The 15733-nt window shown below is 33.7% G+C and overlaps 2 protein-coding genes and 1 pseudogene across 2 annotated transcripts; 1 reads left to right on the forward strand and 2 right to left on the reverse strand.

Moving 5' to 3' along the window:
- Positions 1-404: 404 nt before the first annotated feature.
- Positions 405-5861, reverse strand: LOC145559771 (uncharacterized). The gene is made up of 10 exons (XM_081621085.1): positions 5439-5861; positions 4542-4600; positions 4177-4415; positions 3917-4034; positions 2940-3011; positions 2728-2851; positions 2085-2623; positions 1765-1964; positions 1278-1367; positions 405-977 (listed from the first exon to the last, which is right to left on the reverse strand). Exons 2-10 carry the CDS (start codon positions 4560-4562, stop codon positions 863-865), a joined length of 1518 nt encoding a protein of 505 aa, XP_081477211.1. The 5' UTR covers positions 4563-4600; positions 5439-5861; the 3' UTR covers positions 405-862.
- Positions 5862-7046: 1185 nt separating this feature from the next.
- Positions 7047-11024, reverse strand: LOC145559783 (protein YCF54, chloroplastic-like). The gene is made up of 4 exons (XM_081621090.1): positions 10866-11024; positions 10482-10765; positions 8558-8793; positions 7047-7659 (listed from the first exon to the last, which is right to left on the reverse strand). Exons 2-4 carry the CDS (start codon positions 10728-10730, stop codon positions 7467-7469), a joined length of 678 nt encoding a protein of 225 aa, XP_081477216.1. The 5' UTR covers positions 10731-10765; positions 10866-11024; the 3' UTR covers positions 7047-7466.
- A 1052-nt stretch (positions 11025-12076) lies between these two features.
- LOC145637491 (cytochrome P450 81Q32 pseudogene) lies at positions 12077-14793 on the forward strand (annotated as a pseudogene).
- The last annotated feature ends 940 nt before the right edge of the window (positions 14794-15733 follow it).

The raw sequence follows: 15733 nt of genomic DNA on the forward strand, positions 1-15733 counted from the left end.
TTAATCTAGTTTAAGAAATAAGAGGAAAAAGTGGATGAAGTACAATAATAAAAGTAAAAAGTACAATTATAAAAAAACTGAATGATAAAAAATGAAGAAAAGTACAAAAAAAAGTGTAAAATTAAAGGGCAATTAAGGAAGTACAATGAATAAAGTTAAAAAAATTGTAAGGATATAATGGTCTTTATATAAGCAAAAACCTTCCTAAACTCCATTAAAGATAGATACATCTCCATGTACAATTTCAACAGTTTACAACACATCAGGGTGTTGAGTTCGGGTACCATAAGCACAGGACAACTATCAAGAAAGAGTAAAATTTTTTACACATCAATTTGCCTTAACGGTAACCGTGCAATTCAAAAAACTTAACGGTAATAATGCAATTCAAAAAACTCCAAAAGTAAAATAAAAACCATTACATTGTCTTTTGATATCTCATTGATTAAAATTCTGAGTTTATATGCAAGGTCTTTACATGAAATCCCTAAGCAATTTTGTCAAAAAAAAAAAAAAAAAAAAAAAAAAAGGAAGTCCCAAGCAGAAAGGAAGTTTTTTTCCTATCCAAGCGAAGGACCAAGAAACTAAAGGGATCTATTTATTGAATATACATGTGATCAATCACCTCTCCTCCAAAATCACCCCAATCAATGCACCTAAATCTGAAAGGAAAACAAAAAAACTATCTATTGTCACAGTCCAATGGCAAAACGGAGGAACTTCATCATCACAATCTATCGTACACAGCAACTCGGATTTTGAATAACTGCCATTCTTTCCAAGTACAATACAATTAATAAACGGCATGTAAATCCAGCTGCGAATGACCAGATAACTGAATAAATAAAGCATAATTTTCTGGTCATCGGCGTTGTTGCATTTTGCGCATCCTGGCTTTTTTTCTCAACATTTCCTGTCTTTCTTCTTCCTGAATCTTTATAAGTTCTTCATCATCTTCTTGTTTAGCTATCCTGGCACTGCAATTCATATAAATAAGATAACAAGAATGGTTAGTACCAAAATTTGACAAAATGATAGTTTGACTAAAGAGGATACGGAGTACAGTAGACTTATTCCCATCAGGTAAAATACGCTGTTATGAAGAGAAGATTCTAAAGCAAATTAAGGGTGCTTTTATTAAACAGAATTTAACTTCTTGTTAAACTTAATTTTCATTAGTCACAAATTACAAAACCAGTCTTTTGAATAAATTCCCTACAAATAAATAGAAATAAAATATATGATTAAAGATGATGTAAAGAATAGTCTAAACTGACCTCTTTCTTTCCTCGGCCATTATAGTGTCAAAGTCAGTGACTTCCATATCACTGCCAGCATCGTCATCGTCATAATATTTTGTGGGTTGCCTAAACAAGAATCACAGGATAAGACAACATACTCACAAATACACAAGTATACAACAGCTAAATGAGTGATTATAAATACATGTATTATTAGGAAGAAGTAACATTCTAAAGTCTAAACAGCATCCCAGACTTCTGTGCCTCACCACTCTATGCAGACCCCCAACCCCAATTCAACAAGTCTAAGGAAACAAGTGGCAACAAACACAAGAAATATAATAGAGGAGCATGATATAGCAAATATCGCCTGTTTAATGACAGTACTTAAGAAAACATTCTCAAAACAGCATCACAAGAAATATAATAGAGGAGCATATATCAATCAAAATTCAATCTAATAACAAAACCACGACTTTAATGAGAGCTAAAACAGTTTATAAGAAGGGTAGATAAGCTTTACCTAAACATCTTCCTAATTACGGCTCTATAGTCCATCTCCTCATCATCCGACTCTGGAGCCTTTCGTTTTTTAATCCTGTGGTCTTTATTTAGACCAGCAGAAGAATTTTGTAGCTGTCCAGCTGGTTTTTGCTTGTTAATGTGGTGTCCTTTTACCCCATTAGACTGAAGAGATCCATGCCTCATCTGCGGCTTCACCATCTGGAAATTAATAGCAGAGCTTATCATACATAAAAAAATTTGCAAGGAAATTTTACAAATTCATGTTCTTGCAACATGTTGAACTCAAACAAGTATAGCATGGAATAGGCAAGCACGCACCTGTCTTGAAGCTTCAGCAGAATCTTTCTTCAACATTCTGTTCTCAGTACTTCGCTGAACATCCCTATTATTATCCATACGATTATTTACACCAGAAGAATGTGGTTTTCCCATAGGCTGCCTTTGCCGATCAAGAGTACTAGTCTTTGCAACAACAGAAGCCTTATTCACTAATGGAGCAGCAGATGGCCTTCTCTCCATGGAGCTATTTGGCAATTTCCTGTCACTAGAAGACAAAGGCTTCCTTGGGGCCAAGACTTTCTGAGCAGCAGGTCTAGACCCACTTCCACTACTGCTGCCTGCCTTCTGATTTGGTTGGTTCTGCTTTCTCAAATCTAACTGCCTACGGGAATCACAGGGAAGACTTGCCCTATTACCAGAGGTTGACCTCTGAGGCGGTGCTCTACGGGAATCATGGATTTGGGAGGTCCCAGAAGAAGGCTTCCGTTGTTCGTACCCATCATTTCCTTTTTTCCCAGAATATGAACAAGATTCATTTCTCTGTGCCCGAACTTCAGCTGACCTGGAATCTTTTAGGCCTGCAAAACCCACAGCTGTTAATTATAGCATGGTATAGCATTAAATATTAGATTAAGTTATGCAAACAAGAAAGCTTTATTCTATCAAATATAAAAGAACAAACCATTCTTTGGAGCTAAACTCTTTTGTGGACCAGAATTATTTGCTGGCTTAGGGATATCTGCATCATCTGACAATAGAAAAGAATAGTCTCTTGTTTGTTTGATTATCTGTGCTTTTGATTTAACCTGGGCAATTTAGATCGAATCAGCAACAAAAATAACATTGAACCAGTTATAAGCAGTTTAAAACATGCATTAAGCAAGGAGTCTCAACCTGTCTTGGAAGAGGAGTATTGCTCAGTCCATTTTTTGAAGTTGTGGTGGAATGTGTGCTAACCTTTTTAGCCTGCATTTGAATCAGAAACATCAATTAATAAAGAATTCTGGGAAGGGCATTGACAAATACATTTATATTTTCTAAGTCAAAACAACAGCATTCCTCAAGCACAAGAAAGTTCTGATCTAAGAACGACACCTAAAACTCTGAATTCAATTAAATAAATTGTCACATTAATAATGATATCAAAAACACTAATGCACCAATCAAACCTCGAAGGTTGAAAACCAGAAACTATATTAACTGGGAACAGGCAACAAGCAACCTCAACCGAGGTTAAGATGGACATATGGGGTACATTCATGCCAAGTACAGGACACACCTGTCAACAGGCATTCCAGAGCCCTTATCCTAGCTGACTATTCCAACAAATTTTAGAGTATATAGAATCAAGAAGAAAAGTTATAGCAGAGTAGTGCATTGAATTCAGAGAGAATGAATATTCAGAACAATCAACTAGACGCATCACAAGATGGAACTAGAAAAATAAGTTGATAAAATGTACGGGTAATATAGATTATTAAATATTAATGGCAGAAGAGGGTTCAAAGAGGATGCCAGGATGGAAGTATGAAACCATTAGACTAGCCATTTGATAGTATTATATATTGATTAATTCCTCTACCTTATTAATTCCTTAATTTCCCACAATTAATAGAAAGTAGATACTATTATCATACTATGCCCAGGAGGTGTCCCAGGTCATGTCCTGTGCCATGTACAAGGGCTTGTTGGACATACGAAGCCACCGTAGATTCGTAGAATGAATCAGTTTATAACCAGACCAAAGTTTAACATCAAAAGGTTCAGCTTCATGATGCAAGTTGATCATCCAAGGTCATCTAGTGACGCTCATGCACACACTATACAGAAACATAATATAGCAGCAACTTACGTTGACAAAATACACATACATCATTTTGAGAAGTAGATACTTTAGGTGTCAAATGCCGAGTCTCCAACAAGGATTTTCTTTCTTGGATAACTCTATCAGCAATCACTGGCTTAGAAGGACCAAAAAAGGATCCAAAACTGCAATTAAAACAAAAGAATGAAATCTAATTAGGAGATCGGCGAATTCAAACCAACCAAAAATCATCACAATTCACAAGTGATTCGCATCACAACCAATACAATGCACAACGCAAAATAAAAGATTCACAGCAATGCATACTTCATCAACTTCGAGCTGTTAACACTGACACCATTCTTGCCATTCTCCCTCCTCAAATTGGACCTGTGTTTTGCTTTCAATTTTTCTCGAAGTTCCAGGTATTTAATTGCCTCTGCTGACAATGGTTTTTCCTCTTCCTCCTCTTCTTCTTCCTCATCCTCATATCCATCCTCTTCAGCATCTTCATAATCATCTCGTTCTACAAAATCATCCTCGTATTCATCCAAATCTTCCCCCATCTATTTCACAATTAAAAACACAATTACAATCAACAATTAATTAGCAATCAAACATTCAGCATACAAGTCCATCCAATCAATTACAGTACTAATCTGTAGTGTAATCAGAATTCAATAGAGACTCACTCGATATCGCTGCTGCATCATCGTCAGCCTCTAACGACTTTTTATGACAGCAGATAATTCTGGAAAAATCACATTCATTGTAACATTAGCAAGATCACAATCAAGCTCCAAAATAAAAAAAAAATATGATAATAATCACAGCATATCATCATATAACTTCTCAATCTTTGCTTTAAATACCTAATTAGACTGAACAAATCAGAAACCTAATTTTTAAAAAAAAAAAAATCACCTACTTCAGGCGATTTCAATAGAATTTTTTTTTACAGATTTCAATTTAATTTAATTGAAAATATTAAAAATCAAAACTGATTAAAAACAGATTTTCAGGACGAATTTAATCGATAACAATCAATATCATCAAAAGCAAAAATTTTTTTTTTAAAAAAAAAACAAATATCAATTAATCCATTTGATTTCAAAAAAAAAAAAAATCAATTAATCAATTTTTTTTTATTTTAAATCACAAATTCACCTCTCAAATCACAAATACACCATGAATTCCAATAAAAAATCAAACAACGATACACCAAAAAAATCAAAAGCAAAGAACTAAATACCCACATTGAAGAAATCGAAACCCTAAGAAACACAAATCCATTTGATTTCAATATAATTACAAATTTCAACTTGATTCAATCAATGAATCAGGATCAAATAACAAAACTGATTAAAAAAAGATTTACTCAATCAATTTACTCAATAAAAATCAATTTCATCAAAATCAAAACTTAACAAAAAAAACCCAAAAAATCCCAAAAATTTCAAAGAATCCAAACTTTAATTAAAAACCCACAAAATCACCATTGAAATCAATCAATCCCAATCAAAAAATCAATCAAATACACCAAAAAAAAATCCAAAAAAATCAAATCAAACACAGATCGGAAACCATACCTTAAAGAAAACGCAGAGAATAACAAAAAAATCGCCAAATCGAAAAACGACCTAAATCCTCTCTATTAGATTGAAAGAAAGGAAGCTTGGAATAATAACGAGAAGACTGAAAAAGGGTTTATACAACAAAGAGAGGTAGTCGGTTGTAATGAGGTAGGGATCGAACGGCTGATCTTGGGTTATAATTTATCACCTCCGTTATTTTCCACTTTTCTTTTATTTTTATTTTCCTTAATAATAATAATATTAATAATAAAATTAATTTAATTAATATTATTGAGTTAGCCTTTTTAATAATTTGCCAAATTCTAGTATTTCCCATTGTTATTGTTCGTTGTTCGTGAATTGTGAATCTTCTTCTGGTATGAATTACGGTTACGCTTTTAATTTTTTTCATCGTGGTATTACAGATTATACGAGAAATCTCACCACAATTAATATTGTGGTTTCATGTGATTTTATTTTATTTTTAATTTTATTATTTTGTGTGGTTGATATTGAAGATGGCTTTATTTAGTACATGTGGGTGGATTTTATTTGTTGGTTGGTTTGACTTGGTATTATACGCAATTTTCTCGAAGCTTCTTTGTTTGGAGATGGAAGTGGAGAGATTATAGGAATTTGTTTAGTATGTTCTCGAGAGTTCCGGAGTATTTTGGTTATTTTAAAATTTTTTAGATTAATTTGGAAAATTTTGTGGCTATTTTAGGGTATAATTGATTGAGGCTGAGAATGAATTGAGATGTATGAGATGACTTTAGTATGTCATCGCAGATACATCTATAATACTGTATATTTTATTTGTAACAATTAATCCTTGTATTAGAAATTTTAATGTTTTTTTTAAACCTTAGTTTTTTATTAAGCCAAATAATCACCAAATATATGATGGGTTAAGCTAGTAAAAGCTAAATGAGGTAATGATAATTTTGCCACATTTAGGTTCAAAACTAGAAGGAGGGATGGCGGTGGGTCATGTTAGAGGGAGATTTGGCGGGTGATGGGGCGGGGATAGGTACAAAATATGTACTCGCCATGGGTCATGGGGCGGGTATGGATTTAAATTAGACCCGCCCATACTCGCCTTATACCCGCCCCATATTGCATCAATCAACATAATACGGAGAATAAGGAAAGTTGCTTCCATCATTGGATTCACCATCATTACCTTGACTAATTTGCGTGATATAGGTAAAGACATGATGACCTAAGAATCTACTAGTATATTAATCTACTCTGATAAAGGCAAAGAAACATATTAAGTGGAGAATATCTTTCCACTTTCAATACGAAAGCATAGATTTAAAGTCCAAGAAAAAGCTAATGTATGAGTTAAAAACCTTGCTCTATTACGAATATTATAGAAATTAAAAATTCTGATTGTATATTTTCCACATATTCCAGTCCGTATATCTTAACTAGTAGAGAGAGTTTATAACAAATGTAGATGGATTTCTGCTAATCAATTGCTAAAAGCTACTCCGTATTCGCTACCGCTAGTTTTGACAAACTGAGCAAAATGTATCACCAACTAGCTATTTGCTCACACTCCCATGAAAGTGACAGGAAAACTTGAAAGTGGAAGGAGGGAAAATGGAGTCACTGATATATGCTAATAAGTAATAACTTATACTCCATAATATGAATTACTATTTACCTAATATTCGAAAATCTTCATCTTCTGCATACAAGAAATGAAGGAAAACAAACATCTGATACATTGCTAAAGATTTCGCTGCCTACAATCTACTATGTATCAATTAACAACAGCACACAATACTTAAATGACTAGCCGCATACCACCACAAACACAAATATCACATTCTTCTCTATTATATTACCAAACCTGTCACTGCAATGCACGAGCTTCTTCAAAATCTGTCCCCATTTTTTCAGTAGAATGAGAAACAGGTCTTTAGTTCTACCCACGAAGGGCTAGGTACCAAACAAATCTCAACCATTTATGCGATAAATCACTTATATGATTCTTCTAAGCAATACTCTCAGTAATTATTTCACATCACAACTTCAAGCCTGGGACTTTTGGGATCCAGGAGGCAAGAAGGTTTCCCACCAGCCATATTCATACTTTGTATATGGGGCGACCCACTTCTCTGGCTTCTCAAACTCCACTTTAGTGGGATTTGAGGCCAATGCTTCTTCTAAGCTGTCAGCTTCATAGCTTTCTGCTAAAACGCGATCCAATCTCAGTTTCATGTATCTGCCAAGACATATTGTGTTTACTCAAATGAGACTGAGTTCTGAAAAGATAGTACAAACTAAGAAGTAAAGCATACACAAGTATAATTTGGAATTGCTAGCATTTCAAGCATTACTGTCAAAGACTAGGGCTGGCAGATAATGGTTGGGTTCAACAGCCAAGGAAGTTCGATTTATAACTCTTAACTGCAAATGGGAAAGTAGATGGTACTCTGAACCATCGTACAGCAGAATGTTCAAAATTACTCGTAAATCTTTCCAACATCAACACAGGGTATAAAGATTGCAAGTCGTTTAACATAACCTCATCAATGCAATAAATCCTAAAAGCTATCTTGGAGGAGCTTGCGGATTTTTGGCATTCCAAGAGGAAAAGAAAATACACAGTAATTTTAAAAGGCTTCAAATAACAATACTATGTATTAGATTACTATATGTAATTCACTTCCTCAGCCACATGCATCTAAATTTCTCTCATTGTCCACAACCTTGTTCTTCCTATAGGCTAAGCATACAAGAATTATTTGTACGTATACGAGTATCTTCCTAAAATAAAAAGTATTCCCGCACACAAGAAAAATCATACATAAACCTATCTAAATCAATCCTTATTACAATAAGAATTACTCCAATGATATGTCTCACATACATGTCATGCTAATTTTCCAAGCATCCAAAAGAACTACATGAGCTCTAGACACTATTCTATTCAAAAGGTTAATGCTACTGCTGTTAAATACGAAGTTCATTGCATTACCTATATATTAAACATCACATTAAATCACGCATACCAGGGCACAAAGCAATACCCAAACTTGAAAAATTAAACCACTTAACAGATTATGATTTTGACTGATAAGGAGTAAAGAAAGAATAAACATCATTGAAGTGCTCCTTACGTGATCCATGGGCCATTTGTTGAAACCAAAGCCACAGCAGGTCTCTTCAATCTCTTGGTGATGTTAGGGAATTTCTCCAGGAACTTTGGTTCAATTACAAGCCAAAAATCCTGCTCTATGTTGCGCTCTCCGAACATGCGAAGCCTTTCATCCATGAGCTCTCTGAAATGTTCCTCTTCGTCAAGCATGAATTTTGCATTTGCAACCACAAAATAATACTTCTTAGTTGTTTGATCCTGAATCGTAAGAGAGAATTGTGATTGGATCAGGCAAGCTAATGTAGTTAATCATCACCAAAAATGCTTGAAAACATGTCTTAACCTGAAAAGAATCCAAATCTCCAACTCCGCACAAAATAGTACCAAGGTACAGAATACATACAACGCAGAAACATGCAACAAATATTACTACTTATCATGCGAATAATGATGCTTCAAATGATCATCCTGAACATTATAGAGAAAGGAAGCAGCTCAACTGCAAAGTAAAACCTTTCACTCTCTGCTCAATGTGCACAAATCTAATCTCAAAATAGTAACCGGCTTTGAGAAGCATAACTCAAATACTTAAAGTGCTTAAGGGGAACAATGGCCCGTGTTAGAATACCACAACAGCAACTATAACTTGATCCTTAAAAGTTTCACTGTTTCGTTGATTCATTTAAGGGGGATTTATTACATCTTTAGTAATCAAACCTTTTCGGAAAGTGCACAAATTGGTGTAGTTGATGATCAAAAATACACAAATTTGTTTAATTGATGGTATAAATTACGGAATAAGCAAAATTGTTCAGTTGATGGCAGGAAGTACACAAATTTGTTTAGTTGGTGGAAGAAAGTACACAAAATTGTTTACTTGAAGAAAGTACGAACTTCGCACAAAGTCCACTAACATGCGTAGGTCCTAGGGTTGGATAGGCAAGTTATTTCCTCCTAACAAAGTTATTTACCTATGTTTCAGCTAAAGAACTGCTATATCTCCAATTTCCCATGAACACCTGCCAAAATAATTGAGACGAATCACCCTCTCATAATCTCATACACCTAACAAAACATCCCTCCAATTTTTCAATTTCTATTTTAGGTACATGAGAATACCCTTTCAAAAATAATAACCGCCCTATAAGGCCTTGTTTAGTTGATCAAGAGATCTTTCCACAAATGAGCTACTACATAAGTTAATGATCAAAACTATTGTTTGTTAATTCGGATGCCAAGTCAATCAACTTAACATACACTCCAAGCATATCAAAATATGCAATAGTACATTTGCCAACTAGGACCATATATTCACATATAGACGGTATAGTAGTGTATAGTACAAATTGTATGATTTTTGAAACCATGTAACTATCAACTTTATATTTTAGAGCAGAGAAATGCAAATACAATCATTGTTATCAACTTGGAGTTTACCCAAATATTTGTTAAATTTTTTAGAGAATATGAAATGAGCCTAGGCAACCCAAGGAGGAGGAGAGTTAGGTCCACAACCAAGGCCAAAGGAGGTTCCATACTAAAACCAATTGGTGATAGTATTACTGTAGTAGTAACTCCACTACCTTATAAAGTGAAATCATCTCTCCTCTTACTCCAATGTGAGATATTCACGAGTAGGCTATAATGGATTTCAACAATATTTATTCATTAAAACTCAACATTCAATGAAACAAACAAAAAAATAACAGGCATTCTTCAAATAAATAGAGAAGCAAAATTGAGCTTCTTATTACAAGACTACAACCACATTTGTTTAAAATTAAGCTTCTTACAAGATTTCAACCACTTATTATAATAAACAGGATTTTAATCAGCAGTTCAAACAAAGTACTCAACAATCATAATAATCTAAAATAGTCAATGAAAATTCCTCTTATAACTAAATAAACCCAACAACACAAAATTGGAGGGTGGCAAAATTATACCTGATCAGAAGAAGAGCTAGGCTGGGTGGTATCGGCGGCGACGGCAACAGCAGGAGTTCTGAGGGAGGAGGAAGGAGCAATGCTAGCACCAATGGATAAGGATGACAGAGAAACAGATTGTGAAGAGTTGGTTCTACTGCTTGGCAAAAGGAACAAGGGTTTATTGTAAGATTGGTGGGTATGAACAAGGGTACCACCCATTATTGCTGCTGAATTCATTGTTACACAGTTGCTTGCTAGAACTACCATTGTTGCTGATCTAACTCACTTGCATAAACCAAAACCTGAAATTCCCACAATTTTAATCAAATTTTTTAATTGATTACATGAAAATTGAACTGAAAAACAATTGGGAATTTGGTTGGTAGAAGGAAGAAAGCATACCTTTGATGAAAATTGATTGGGGTTTTGAGTTGTAGTTTTACTAAAACAAGTTTCTGGGTTTTTTTGTTGAGTTTGTGTAAGTGTAGTGTAATCTCTCTTCAATCGGACATCACATCTTATCCTGGTTTTCTTATCATTTGTTATCCTTATTATGGGTATCCGACAATAGGAAAAAAAAATATACTCCGTAAAATTAAAAAGGAAAAGGAAAAGGAAAATACACTCCTCTGTTCAATGTTTTACTAATTGTTGAGTTTTAATAAACGCAATATTTTTTTTTAAGGTGTATTTCATAATAATTGCAACACTTTTCCTACTTTCTTCTTATTGGAATACGCCTTTTCGACACACTTTTTAGAAATCTATTAGAGTGGCTTATCAAATTAATTTGAACACTGAGATAAGAGAAGGTTTAGGCTTTATGTGTATAAATTCTTTTGAATACTTTGTTCATTTATCTTGCTTAATCTCTTTCATAAGGTGTGCCATAAAGGTGTATTGCATTTAATATATCACAAAGTTTCATATGTGACAGGTTACACCGTGTGACAACGCACAACGGTTACTAATTCAAGAGTTACTCGGTTGATCGGATGTTAAAGGTTACTTGGTCAGTCAAGGTTACTTGATCGGTCAGGGGTTACTCAGTCAGGGATTGCTTGATCGGTCAGGGGTTACTTAATCAGGGATTACTTGATCGATCAGGGGTTACTCGATTGGTGTTTTGGTGTGTGTTAACCAGCCACACTGAAAATGCGCTGTTAAAATAAAATAGAGAAATTATTAGTTTTTTTTTTAGAAAATACTTTCATTCAGAAAATTAATTATCAATTAAAGAGATTTTAATATAGTCAATTTTGTGTTTATTCAATACATATTTACTACATTTAAAAGAAATTTTTTAAAAAAAAAAAAAATTAGGATATAATCTAATCTTACCCCTTTTTTTTTTGTAGTGTAAATATCTTCCTTGTATGTTAAGAATCTTTAATTTCCAAATAAATGTTGTTTTATTTTTATTTCCTTATATATCACGCTAGCCCAAATGTCTCACATGCATTGTATAGTCATCCTTTTTTACTAGCACATTAGACCAATAATTTTTTTTATTGCCTAATATGATATTGACCCTTTTCAATTATATATACTCTCTCCCACTTTCAAATGTAACAATATCTTTATCGCAACACCCATATCCATACAACAAACCCATGGAAATGGAGAAAATGTACTTGTTCCTATCTCTTTTGGCAATCATAATCATCCTTTACAAAATTCTTTTAATCTCTAAAACAAGAAACAAGAACCTCCCACCAAGTCCACCATCAATTCCTATATGGGGCCACCTACACCTACTCAAGCCCCCCTTCCACAAAACATTCCTAACCCTCTCCGAACGTTACGGTCCAATTTTCTCCCTGCGTTTGGGCTGCCAACCACTTTTGGTTGTCTCTTCTCAATCGGCTGTCGAGGAATGCCTCAATAAAAACGACATTGTATTTTCTGACAGACCTAAGTTCATTGTTGGTGAAGTTTTAGGATACAACTTTTCAATCCTTCTTTGGTCTTCGTATGGGGACCATTGGAGGAATCTCCGACGTGTTGAGGTCTTAACTATGCTTTCCTTTCGTAAGCTTAATGAAGCAAGCCCCACTCGGAAAGTTGAGATCCATAACATGATCTTAGAGCTTCGGACCGAGTCTGAGGGCGGGACATGAAAAGTGAACTTGAATAATATATTTAATAAGGTGGCGCACAACTTTGTGATGAGGGCAGTAAATGGGAAGCCATGGGATAACATGGATTTTCCATCCCCTAGTTACATGACAACATGTGATTTCTTTCCCATCTTAAGGTGGGTAGGTTTTGGAGGGATTGAGAAAAATTTAAAACAGATTTGGAAGAAGAGAGATGAATATTTACAAAATTTACTTGATGAATGTAGAGAAAGTATTAAAAGAGGATCATCTTGTAATGACGAAGTTATGACAAAAAATTTAATTGAACAACTGCTAGACTTGCAGGAAGCTGAACCTGATTGCTACACCGATAACTTTATCAAAAGTTTCATTTTGGTAAGATTGCTCCCTTTGCCTCTAGAAATACAGTTTATTAATTCCTCAAATTTTTAATTAATTGTGACATTTTAACTTTGATACGTTAATGCATAAATTTAATTACTCAAATGAGTAATTTCATTAATTATGTATTAATTTAAATAAATGATAAAATAAAAATATTATGCTAGTAAATATTCAATAAGGATATTTTCTATTCGAATTATTTATGTTGATATTTGTTTATTTCAAGGATCAATCTGATCTCCTATCTCACTTGATCATATAAGATTTTATCTAACAAAATATCATCTACCCATATTCATTTTTAAATATAAAAATCATAAATATAATCAAAGGGATGTTCATAATAAATAACTAATAAATAAAAAAGGAAATCACTATAAAACATTCATAATTTAGATTTAGCAAAAATGTTAAAGGTCGCAACGTGTGATTGATATAAATTAAAAAAAAATTGTCACAAATTTTACGTGGCATTGTGATGTGACGAACAAGAATAATAAAGTGGCAAATAAAAAAGTGAAAATAAATAAAATGATAAAATTATTCTTTAGAAAACTAGAAACTCTTGAACATACTAGTATAGAATTATTCTAGGATTTTAAAAAAGGTAAGAATTTTTTTTTATCCTAATATGCTTTAATTTTTCCCATAAAAAAAATGCCTTAATTTTTATGGAAAATATAATGTAATAAATGCAATATTTATTTGTATAGAAAAGATTTGACTATATTGGTTGTTTTTAGTATCCCCTCATTATTATTGCTTAAATTATGATTTTTTTTTAATATCATCATCACAAGTAGAGACAACAATGGCTTATCACGTGAAATACACTTGCACTAATGTGGTGTCCACAATGTGAAGGGATGTGTAATTTTTGATTGGATTATAGACTTATGAATCAACAAATGTAAGTATCCCACATTGACTTTTTAAGAAAATGAGAGAGTTAAGCATTTTATAAGACTTGGAAGCTTTTTGATTTGTTGTCACATGGTTTTGTGATGAAACCTTGACCAACAAAATGAACTCTCTTTTACTGACAAGTGTGTATCTCATACCTCGATCTAACGTTAACATTAATGTATGTGATGATGTCTTACTAGGAATTAATATGAAGTAAGAATTAATATAATTTCCATTTATTATAATAAACTAAGGGAGTGTTACTCATTTAACACATATGTTTATCTATATATCAGATGCAATTGGTATCGGGATCGGAAACTACAATTAAAACCTTGAAGTGGGCAATGTCAAATCTCATAAACAACCCAAAAATCATTGCGAAAGCAAGGGCAGAAATTGATCTAATCGTGGGCTATGAAAGATTTGTTGATGAATTCGACATACCAAAGTTGAACTACGTACGTTGGATAATGTATGAGACTCTAAGACTTACCCCACCTGCACCACTTTTATTCCCACACTACTCATCTAAAGACTGCACTATTGGAGGGTTCCAGGTAAAAAAAGGCACTATGCTTTATATCAATGCTTGGGCAATACAAAGGGATCCTAGCCTATGGGATGAGCCGAATGTGTTTAAACCAGAGAGATTTGCATATAAAATTGAAGGGTACAACTACAAGTTTTTACCCTTTGGAATTGGGAGAAGGTCTTGCCCCGCAAGCGCCTTTGCTACTAGGAACATCACTCTGGCTTTGGCTACTCTTATCCAATGTTTTGATTGGGAAGCACCTCGAGATGGATTAGTAGACTTGACTCTGGATAGTGGTGCTAGTATTGGTCCTAAGGAAAAGCCTTTAGAGGCAATTTGCCACCTTAGGTCTTCAATAGTCAATATCGTTGCTCAACTCAAAGCGAATTTAGTTGTTAGCTAGTAAAATAAAGGGAGTGATTTTCAAATTTGAATGTATGACCCGTTTATGTTTCTTGTGTACCCTTATCATTAAATAGCAAGCTAAGACTTTTATTCTATTTAACTTTTTATTACTTTGTATTTCTTATTTTTATGTTATTAATAAAGTAGAGATTTGATTTAATCAAACTAGATAGACTTGGTCAATGGGAAGGCGGGGCCGAGGCGTAAAAAAATCTACCCATTACTCGGGCTAGGCCGGGCCTAGATTTGGGCCGAAAATTTCATGCCCGAACTGGCCCGCCCAACTTTTCGAACTAGGGAAAAATAGAACTAAAATAGCATAAAAATGCATTCCCAACAAGCTCGTTCGTGTCGGGCTCGACTCGGCCGAAAAAAACTGTCCAAAACCCACCCAAATATGGGCCGATTCGGGCCAGGCTAGCAGGTCGGGTCAACTTTGACCAACTCTAGGTCAAACCATTAAAAGCTACTTAAAAGCTATTGTATGTTAAATATGCCTATATATATATATATTTAAAATCTTATTAAGTTTATTTCAAATTTTATGATTTTTACTACTTAAAAATTAATAAAAAATCATGATAGAGTTATACCTAGAAATTAAAGTGTAATACAGAATTGTTTATCTAATATAACACTTTTAATTGTATAAAAATAACACTTTTAATTTAAGAGAATTACTTTTTTTAATAAAATGATAAAGTATAGGAAAATTTGATAATTATCACCAACTATTGTAGTCGTTTAATAATAACCACCAATATTTATTTATTTATTTTTTACCACCAACAATTCTTCAAAACATAAAAAAAATTACCACATCTCTTTGTCTAACTCCTCTACTGTGACGTCATGTGGGCCACCCCATTAACTACGCCCCCCCCTCTATTTCCCTCCCTCTTTTCTCTCAATTCTCATTCACCTATTCTTCCATCTTC

Source organism: Chenopodium album, chromosome 1 (genome assembly GCF_948465745.1).
Source record: "Chenopodium album chromosome 1, dcCheAlbu1.1, whole genome shotgun sequence".
Lineage (NCBI taxonomy): Eukaryota > Viridiplantae > Streptophyta > Magnoliopsida > Caryophyllales > Amaranthaceae > Chenopodium > Chenopodium album.